A 10,288-nucleotide genomic window follows, 5' to 3' on the forward strand; every position below is an offset into this window, starting at 1 on the left:
CATAATTTTCTTTGAGCTTTAGTTGCGCCACCGTCTTGATGCGCCGCCAGATGTCTCTAGCAGTAGCAGTCTGAGGAAAGTGCTAGACTTGTTGGTGCTCGAAGGCAGTGGCGCCACCCGGCGCTGACGTCACTCTTGGGGAAGGACGGCTCGAACACACCTCCACATCAGCTTATTTCTAAAATTATTGACTGACTGAAACAAATGGGTGGCCCCTAGCTGGTTAGGCCACACTTTGGAGCACGAGGCGCGACGGCCGACGACAGCAACTTCACTCGCACTTGCCGCGTCGCCACGAATGGACAACGACAACCAGCAGCAAAAGCACGAGGAGGTCCAGCAAAGGGCCTTCCTGCTCTGCAAGGAATACCTGCACGGCGTCTGGAACTCCATCTCTCAAAATGACATGCACATCAAGAAGATCAGGTGAGACTTTTGCAAAATGTCAAACTGCCATTATTATAATTATTTCACTTTTGCTCAATTTTGCTTTTTTTTATTTTCTAGCTCTAAATCATATCGGCAAGTTTAAAGTTACTAGGTCATTTTGGAATAGGCCGGTGTACATAGAAACAAAACTTAATTTTTTTTTATTGAACATTAATCAGAATTTATTAAATTTTCCACAAAGTTTACCAATACTTTAAACATGAGCGGTATATTTTGTAATATTTTTTTGGATGAGGAAAAATCAATGAAAATTACGTCACGTGAGCCGGAATTTCCGTCACTTTGGTTCACCTCTGCGATCAATGTCGGTAAATGAGTCTGCATGCAGCCCATTTTTGTCTACAGCAAGTGTAGTCATTAAAAACCGCACAGTTAGCTCTCACAGCGAGCGGCCTTGTTTTCCTGGAATGGAAAAAATTTGCGGCAGGTGAGCGAGCTCGTCTTGCAAGAACCTTACAAAATAAACCTCAGCTTTCTGCGTCACAAAATATCAAATGTGACCGGAAAAAAACCATAAAGGTACATAATTATTTGGTTTCTAAATTGATAAAAAAAACACACCAAGTTTTTAAGCTTTGCTAACCAAGACTAACCAGAGGTTTTCATTAAATTTTATTTGAAAATTCTAGAAGACTGCCAACGGGCTTGTTGACCTAAAATATAGGTTGCCGGGGGTTTTAATTTAATTTTAGAAAACTTCCATCTGGCGCCGAGCAGAACTGCCCCAAAAAGAATATATTTTTAGAAAAGGTTCCCAGTTTCGAAATATCTTTTTCCAACTCTTCCCTTTAGTTCGGCCAAATTAGCTGGATTATACTTTCGCTATATAATTTCACTTTTGACTGTAAATTATAGAAAATATAAGTTTGCACTTTTACAAAAATTAGAATAATATAATATTATAATTATCTAAAAATATAATTAATGTCCTCTTCCATATCCTATTGTTGAACTATACATTTTTTTTAAACTTCTTCAAACCTCGTTTTCCATGCTTTACTTGTGTTATTTTATTTTAATACATGGGTTTTTTGCGATTCCATAAATCTGATTTTATTATTGCTTACGTTAACAAAAAAAAAAAAATAATAATAATAATTAACCGCATCCTATGTGACCTTTTGATAGATTAAGAAATAAATTAATGCTTAGTTATTAAATTGTATGAGAGATCAATCAGGTTTTTGTAGATTATAAACGTTTTTTTTTTCTTCAAATAAGTTGATATCACAATTGTCAAGGTTGCTAATTCTTATTCAGTTATCATTTTTAATTTAAAACAGTTGTAGAGCTTTTAAGTCCCTATAAATTACATTTTCCCGTTTTAATTAGAGAAAATATTTTCAAATGCGCGCACAGTTAATTTTGTTGATTTAAAAATTAAAGTGTCTCCCATCATCTGGTGCGAGTGCGTCGTTCACAAAAACCCAGGTGATAAGAGGGCCGCAAGTTCAATAAAAAACGAAATATCTTTCGCGAGAACAAGGCCATCGCGCGCTTAAATGACTTTGTAACGAGAGCAATGCACACCTATGCGTGCAATTCTCCGACGCGCTGCCATAAACAATTTTATTGCCAGACCACCAGACAGATCGATTATTATTGTCAAGCGAACCATGAGCAGACACACAATATTGAAATTCCAGAACGTTCAAGATTTAACAACTTTATTGCCGATATTAAACGCTAATTCCTAATTTAGATTAAAAAAAAGTCGTAAATTTTAATTGTCTTCAACAAACATAAAAAATGGTGAAATAAATAAGATTTTTATTGTTGTTTGTTTGTCCTCATTATTTCAATAAAATAATAATTTTATTTTTCAGCGGTGGCCTGTCGAACCTGCTCTACCTTTGCTCCCTGCCGGCCGAGGTCAGCCCTTCGGGCAACGAGCCGTCCTGTGTGCTGCTGCGTCTGTATGGGCAGGTGCGCGGCGAGACTGAAGAGGCCCTGGCCGGACTTTTGACAGAGGCTGTCATCTTCACTCTGCTCTCTGAAAAGCAAAGGGGACCCCGGTTGCTGGGCGTTTTCCCCGGAGGGCGTCTAGAAGAATATATTCCTGTAATTTCCAAATAGATGAAAATAATATTTATGCTTTTTAATCTCAATTAAAAATGGATTTAATACACTTTTAATCTATTTATTTTTAAGGCTATGATATAATTCGTATGGAAAACTTTGTATAATTTTAATTCCTTTTTTTTAATTCAGGCGCGACCGCTGCTTACCAGGGAGCTGCAGGATTCGAGACTGAGCGGGATGATTGCGGCTAAGTTGGCGCAGATTCATGCCATGGATGTGCCCATCAACAAACACCCGCACTGGCTGTGGAATACAATGAACCGGTGGCTGGAAAACATCCTCGAGATGAAGCCCAGCCTGACAAAGCCGGCCGAGGCTGCCATGTTGTCCGACTTCCTTGCCTGTGATCTCGAGCAGGAAATGCGTTGGCTCAAGTGAGTGCCAATCTTGATGTTTAGATCTTTAGATATTTTAGGATGATAAAATACAGATGGTCAATTTCGGACTGATTATAATGAATGAAAAAATCTTTAAATTTAATCTTGCAATTAAAAACAGCTTAAAATTTTTTTAATATTGTACCATTTCTCTATGATTCAGAACTAGGATTGTTGAAGTTTTGACCCTGGGAATCAATTAGAGGATTAAAGTACCCATAGAAACGAGCCTTCATATTTCTAGAGCAAAAACTATAAATCTAATTTGTATTGTAACGTCTTGAAGAAGAAGAAAAATAATTTTTCACGACAAACAAATAAGTTTGGTACCACAAAAAGAAAATTATTAACCTATAAATCTGCAGTTTTGAATTTTAAAATTTAATAATTACGTCTTCATTATTTTTTTAATAGCTCCTTTGTTGCTTATGACCCTAGTTAGCTTATTATTAGGCTTTTGGGTAGTGGAGCACCCTTGATTTGTGCTTCCCAACAAACCTGACCTCTGGCAGAAAGCTAATCTTTACTTTTGATTTTTTTTTTCAGGCGAGAGTTGGAAGACGTTGAGTCACCAGCAGTTTTCTGTCACAATGATCTACAAGAAGGAAACATTCTTCTGCGCGAGCTTGACCAAGAGGTGGTGGTGATCGACTTTGAGTACAGCGCCTACAACTACCGCGGTTTCGATATCGCCAACCACATGTGCGAGTGGGTCTTTGACTACACCTGTCCGCACCCCCCTTACTTCACAGCCAACCACCAGAACTACCCTTCTCTACAGCAACAGCAGTTCTTTGCTCGAAAGTACTTGGAGGCGCTGCCCGAGTCCGAGGGTTCTTGCACTGACGAGGAAGTGGAGCAGTTGCTCACCGAAGCCAGGATTTTCACACTCGCCTCACACTTTTTCTGGGCCCTCTGGAGTGTTGTCAACGGAGCCGTCTCCACAATTCCTTTTGACTACTGGGTAAATTCCTATTTTTATTTCTTTCTTTCCTATAATAAAAATTTTTGGTATCTTGAGTTGTTTTTAAATCTGCACAATTAAATTCGAGTCAAAAATCACAACTAAATTTAAATTATTAATGTTTTTTTTTTTAATTATGAAAATATTTTACAAATGTTCTTTTAGGTCTATGGGAAGGCAAGGTTTGAGGCTTATTACAAACACAAGCATCACCTTATCAACACACAACAGGTGAACCCTTGACGATCTGTGGATATCGACCCATCAGCAATTCCCTATATAATAGGCAAAAGGCGTACCCCAATTGCACGTTAGTTGTCAATTTAAACAGGCAAAGACTGAAAAATGTTGATTGAAGTCTTACTTGCGTATTATGCTGGCATTACACAAGAGTTTTAAGATCATGATTTCACTTATTTCATTTAGCAAACATTTTAATTCTGAAAGTTTTAAATTATTTCAATGTTCAAGTAATTTATGTTGCAAATGAATTTTTTAAATCAGTTACAGTACTTTTACAAAGCATAATTTTCTTCCGCATTATGAGGCTGATTGATGAACTAATGTTAGTTATGTTGTAGTTCCAATCAAAAGTGGACTTTGGAAGTTGTATTATGCGCACCAGTTACTTAATTATTTAAGAAAAATAAAAGTGAATTAATTCCAATCCCTGAACACAATTGCGTTTAATTTGCTGGGTAAAAACTCACAGGCTCATTCCAAGCAACGCAGATGCTATTAATAGCAATAATATCTCTGGCGAGGATGTGGTATAAATAGAGTTGGCCTTAAACTAAAGTAATCTGTGTGGATTCTCTAGAATTGCGCATCAGTTCTCTAAAAGAGGAAATCCGCATCATATTGCTGAGAAATCATTTTTTGATTTTTTATTTTTTAAGGACACTTTTATTGGCTAAAATACAGTTTTTACTTAAAATTAACAACTTATTTTCAATTTAGATTAGAAAAAAAAGTAAGAATGCGGAACAACTGGGAATTTCAGGGATGGCTCTTATTGTTAAGACTCTTATGTAATATATTCCTCAGCTACTTGGTTGCAGTTTGCACACTTGGCTACCAAGAATTGATGTGTTGCTGCCAAGGAATGACGACGAGCTAGATTTAGTGACGCAAATCTTCATGGGATGTGGTTAATCAAATTCCCAGTGCGGCATTGTGCGTCAATATTAAATATGCCTAGTCATTTTTAATCCTTGTACCAGACAAAAGCACTGCTAAATTTTCACTCCAATGACCCTGTAAATAGAAGAGTGTGAAATTAATTATTCTAATGTGTATTAATAAAACTGCTGGGCGCAAGTGCAAGGTGAAGAGGAAGCAGAAACCGGTTTGCTCTAATATGCCACTTGCAATGAGAGTCACCACGTACGGAAATGCACTCTGTAAGTGCAGCCAAGTGACTGTATGAGGACGCCCGGTTGTAATTTGTTGCTATTGCACTTCAACGCAGTGCAGACGATTTTATTGTAATCTGGCAGTACTTCAAAAAATTAAAGGGTTTCAATGCTCCTGTAAAGTATGCACGTTTCTTTAGCTGTCGCAGAGCCAATATTACAAATTGCAAAGGTCTTCTAATATTTCCGTATATCATAAATTTAAACTGTTTGTAGTCCTTCCACCAAGACGTATATACTTATTTATTAAATTGCAATAAAAATGCTAAAGTAAAAGTGCTGTAAAATTACAGTAAGCATTTAAACAAAACATTGTTTTGAAAGTAAGGCTTGGCCATTAGCATAGCGTAGTTAAATAATAGGCCGCAAAGATATTTAATTCTGTTAATTCACTTTTTTGACATTGTCAATCATTTTTTTTTTTATTAGAGAATAAAAATGCATTAATTCTTTTATTTACTTCATGAAAATTTTGTTTAAATTGAGAAATTAATTTTTCCGTTTTTTTAAAGCAAATAATATCATTTTTAATAAATTTATTTTAATTTTTTTTTTATTTTTTTTTTATAATTTTATCTTTAAATTACAATTGCAAATAAATGTCTCACACAGATTAATAATAATCATGAGCGTTTATTCTATTATTTATTAATCTAATTAAACAATGTGCGCAATATTTACTATTTAACCACATTGATTTTGGATCCTTGATTTGGAAGAAGAATATAAATCTAGAATTGTGCATATATATGAAAGTGACCTTCTAACTTCTGCTTTGAGCTCTCGTCACCCTATAGTGCAACAGGAATCAAAGATGAAAAGGTAGAGGGGCATCCTGAGCAGGCGGACAGGAAAAGCCGCCGATGACCAAGTTGGTCACCTCTTAGGAACTCAGTCTGCATTCATCTTCGTCGACGGAAAGATCGCTTGTTAGATCAACTATACTGTAATTGCTATCAAAGGTAATTTGTGATATTTTTATCATACTTTTTACTAGCTTTTGTTAAATTAATTACAATTTAAGTAATTATGGTTTCAATATTTTTTTGTGTTTATATAACATTGAATTTTTACGAATATAATTAATTTGAATATTTCATTAAACAACAAAGATTTAATTGTTCTTTGCGACAACTTTATATTATCTTTAATATTTTTGTAATATTTTTTCATTCTACAAAAATAAAAAGCGTACTTACACTTATTGAAGATATGTGTTCAGATTGTTGAATTTGCTCACTAAAATTTAGATTTCCAATTTTGAATTAATCGCGATAATTTGATTTAAAACTTATTATTTAATGTAATTATAGAATTTTCTCGACTTTTTCAATCATTGTCGCACTGCAATGAACTGATTGAAGGCCGCACAAGTTCAATGCAGGCGTCTCTCGCAGGTACACTGACTCCCGGCGCGGCGCATTGCAATAACATAACTATCAAGCTCAGCAAGGCTGAATAAAAACGATTTGTTTAATTTCTCCGCAACTGCTTGTTTAACTGCTACAAAATAAACTCGAAACTCCAAAACCAGAGCACAGCATTGCAATAATTGAACTATTTTGTCTGCAGCGATTCCACGATGACAAGCGCCGAGCTGGGTTACGCGACTCCGGCGGAGGCGGCCGAAAAATCTCCGATTCAGCAGTTTTACGCCGACAAATGCATTTTCCTGACCGGGGCCACTGGTTTCATGGGCAAGGTGATATCGGAAAAACTGCTCAGGACTTGTCCGGACATCCGCACCATCTATATTCTCATTCGACCCAAGAAAGGCAAGGAAATTTCGACGAGGTTTGAGGAAATCTTCAGCGATCCGGTGAGTTATTAACAGGAAGCTTTTTAATCCTCTTAATATTTTCGCAATATATAGAAGAATAAAAGAAAAAAATATAAAAATAATAATCATCGTGTGGGATGGACGGGAAGAAGATATGAAACATAGAACATAGCTGGTTTTCTGGAGAGTTGCAACGCGGTCGCCGGTCACGCTAGATGCAAACCAAGGGCTTCCCTGGCATGATGTATGACGCAGGTGTCAAACAAGTTTGCCTTATTATAATCTGTTCGCGCATAAATAGCATTTCCTCTTTCCCGGCCTTCAAGGTCATGCATTGCGGATGAGAATGAAAGTTGTTCTCAATCAATTTGTGATGATTGAATGTTTAAATTGTTAATATATTTTGGTTTAGATATTTTACCTATTTTACTTTGAAAATTACTCAAATTACATTAATTCTTTATTTAATTTATAAAAATATTTATTTGGGGCTATCAAATATTACAATTATTTACATTTTCACATTGTTGGAAAACTAATGGAGAATTAAAGAACAGCAATGTAAAATTCAACAATTAAACAAAATATTGAGTTCCGTGCTTGATTTAAAAAAATAACTAAATGCTAAATTAACATTATTTATTTATTTTATTGCGCTGCAAATAATATTTATTGGTACATCACAGGGCCCAGGGAACAATAATGTCTCAAGCCAGACCATGCTTTTGGCTCACCATCAAATATTATATATTTTTATTAAATTTAATTATCAATTTAGTTACTTACTAATCAAACTTTCCACAAATTATAGGTATTTGCTCAACTACAAGAAACAAGACCTGATTTCGCCAAATGCATAGTGCCAGTGGCGGGCGACGTGGCGCAGAAAGGTCTCGGCCTGAGCGACGAGGACCGCGAAACACTGCTGGAGAACGTCAACATAGTTTTCCACGCGGCGGCCACGGTGCGTTTTGACGAAAAGCTGCGCCTCGCCAACGCCATCAACGTTCAGGGCACTAGGGACATGCTCGCACTTTGCGCCCAGATGCAAAATCTCAAAGTGATAATTTTATTTCAACAAGAGAGTTGTGAATTAACAATTTCATTGTAGTGCGTGATTCACGTTTCGACTGCCTACTCGAATTGCAACCTTCAAGAAATCCAAGAAAAGTTTTACCAGCCCCCGATTGGACACGAGTCACTTTCAAAGTGCGTCGATTCTCTTGAGGACAACATTCTTGATGCCGCCACACCAGCGTAAGTTTAATTTTAATTAAAATGTGTACATATTAATTTTTTTTTCATAAATATCAGGATTCTGCAAGATTTTCCCAACACTTATGCATTCACAAAAAACGTTGCAGAAGACGTGGTTAGGGATTTAGGAAAGGACCTACCTATTGCTGTTTACAGGCCTGCAATTAGTAAGTCATTTTCATAATTTATCTCAATTTTCAGATAAATTCCATTCATTTTATAAATTTTAATAGTTTTATATTTAAATTTTATTTTCCTTCAGTTATTGCAACTTGGAAGGAGCCGGTGTCAGGGTGGATTGACAACGTGTATGGGCCGACAGGGGTGGTGGTTGGTGCCGGTCTTGGAATCCTGAGGACTCTTCACGCGAACAAAGAAATGGTCGCCGACCTGGTACCCGTTGATATGGCTGTGAGCGCTCTGATTGCCACTGCCTACGAAACGGCGATCTCCACGTAAGTGTCTTGGGTATGCAACCTTCGCGACATGCACGTCGAGACGGTTGCATAAAGTTTCGTTTGCTACATATGGTAGTTATTGAAATCTCTCTTTTGTATGGGATGCAATTTTCATTGATTTATTTTCAGGAGAAAACCCGACGAAGAAATTCCGATTTACAACTACGTTTCTTCTCCGGAGAAGCCGATCACTTGGGGCGAGTTCATGGAACTGAACTACCGCAACGGGGTTAACGTGCCCTCAATCAAGGCTATTTGGTACTACACCCTCACAATCAACAAGTACCGACCGCTGCACCTGCTCTGCTCGCTATTCCTCCACTTCCTTCCCGCCCTTCTTGTTGATGGAGTGTTGGTTGCCATAGGAAGATCGCCACAGTTAGTTAATTTAAATAACTATTGAAATTTTTATTCATTATTTTTTTTAGAATGATGAAGGTGTATAAAAAGATCCACCGGTTTGGTGACGTCATCGCCTACTTCAGCACGCAACAATGGAATTTCACCAACAACAATATGCAGGCGCTTTGGAAAAAGCTCAATACGAAAGATCAGCAACTTTTCAACTTCAGCATGAGCAACATGGACTGGGAGGATTATTTCCGGACGCACATCCTAGGCCTCAGAAGGTTCCTGGCCAAGGACGACCCGAGTACCCTTCCAGCGGCTAGGAAGCGTTGGTTCAAGTAATTCTTCTAAAAATCGCAAAAAGGGCAACTTGACTTATTATAATTTGATGACTTTCAGGTTCTTGGTTCTGCACAGATGCATCCAAGGTGTGGCTGTATATGTGGCCCTCAGGATTATATGGTCTCTTCTCTGCTACATGTTTTTCTGAGCGAAAAGTTGCAATTCCCATTTGTATATAGATAGACTTTCAAGGCGGATGCGTATACATATATATTTTATACAGTATATAGTCTGCTATTATTGTTTACAATGTTTACTTTTTGGCAATGTAATGTTTTTGTAGCTATATAAATACTTCAACATACACAATAAAAAAATGCCTGTACATATTTACCCTGTAGGAAATAAAGAAAAAGTAAATGCATTTTCAGTACAATAAAGAAACAACAAAAAGTGTGCCTTTACATTTTGTCCCTCAAGTTTGTGATGAGGTCACGCAGTATAATTTTGAACGTGTATTATTTCTAAAAGTCACGTTGCTGCTTTGAGCTTGGAGCGCTTTATTCCAGACAACATTGCAATTCAAAAGTAAAGGACGTCCTTAACTTTATTAAGTAAAGATAAATCTGTAAAATAAATGGCAAAATTCAGTCCTGTTTTTTCCTCTCTCATTTGCTTGATTGCATGAAGTGTATGAGCGAATCAGATACGTATAGGAAAAAAGCACGATTTTCCTTGCACCTTCTTGTTTTGCAGCTCTTTTTCTACAAAGCGTTGGTGTTGAAATCAAAGGTCAGACGCCAAGCTGCGGCCGTAATTTCCTTTGGTCACCGCAAGAGAACAATGGGGAGCGAGTGACTGGCAAGACTCATTTA

General features: G+C 37.0%; 2 protein-coding genes across 2 annotated transcripts; both read left to right on the top strand.

Moving 5' to 3' along the window:
• Window positions 1-154: 154 nt before the first annotated feature.
• Window positions 155-4,296, top strand: LOC132199715 (choline/ethanolamine kinase). Its single transcript, XM_059624652.1, has 5 exons — window positions 155-426; window positions 2,277-2,511; window positions 2,662-2,906; window positions 3,456-3,873; window positions 4,039-4,296. The coding sequence occupies exons 1-5, from the start codon at window positions 299-301 to the stop codon at window positions 4,114-4,116; spliced, it is 1,104 nt and encodes a 367-aa protein (XP_059480635.1). The 5' UTR covers window positions 155-298; the 3' UTR covers window positions 4,117-4,296.
• Window positions 4,297-5,927: 1,631 nt separating this feature from the next.
• LOC132200555 (fatty acyl-CoA reductase wat-like) lies at window positions 5,928-9,976 on the top strand. Its single transcript, XM_059626094.1, has 9 exons — window positions 5,928-6,250; window positions 6,861-7,107; window positions 7,880-8,128; window positions 8,180-8,325; window positions 8,383-8,492; window positions 8,588-8,780; window positions 8,913-9,161; window positions 9,212-9,469; window positions 9,531-9,976. Exons 2-9 carry the CDS (start codon window positions 6,871-6,873, stop codon window positions 9,619-9,621), a joined length of 1,533 nt encoding a protein of 510 aa, XP_059482077.1. The 5' UTR covers window positions 5,928-6,250; window positions 6,861-6,870; the 3' UTR covers window positions 9,622-9,976.
• The last annotated feature ends 312 nt before the right edge of the window (window positions 9,977-10,288 follow it).

Source organism: Neocloeon triangulifer, unplaced genomic scaffold (assembly GCF_031216515.1).
Source record: "Neocloeon triangulifer isolate White Clay Creek 2 clone unplaced genomic scaffold, ASM3121651v1 ptg000014l, whole genome shotgun sequence".
Taxonomy (NCBI): Eukaryota; Metazoa; Arthropoda; class Insecta; order Ephemeroptera; family Baetidae; genus Neocloeon; species Neocloeon triangulifer.

Coding starts and splice junctions, on each gene's coding strand:
- LOC132199715 (XM_059624652.1), top strand. CDS start 299: ATGGACAACGACAACCAGCAGCAAAAGCACGAGGAGGTCCAGCAAAGG. Junction 427..2,276: donor ATGCACATCAAGAAGATCAG/GTGAGACTTTTG, acceptor TTTATTTTTCAG/CGGTGGCCTGTCGAACCTGC. Junction 2,512..2,661: donor GTCTAGAAGAATATATTCCT/GTAATTTCCAAA, acceptor TTTTTAATTCAG/GCGCGACCGCTGCTTACCAG.
- LOC132200555 (XM_059626094.1), top strand. CDS start 6,871: ATGACAAGCGCCGAGCTGGGTTACGCGACTCCGGCGGAGGCGGCCGAA. Junction 8,326..8,382: donor CTTGATGCCGCCACACCAGC/GTAAGTTTAATT, acceptor CATAAATATCAG/GATTCTGCAAGATTTTCCCA. Junction 8,493..8,587: donor TGTTTACAGGCCTGCAATTA/GTAAGTCATTTT, acceptor ATTTTCCTTCAG/TTATTGCAACTTGGAAGGAG.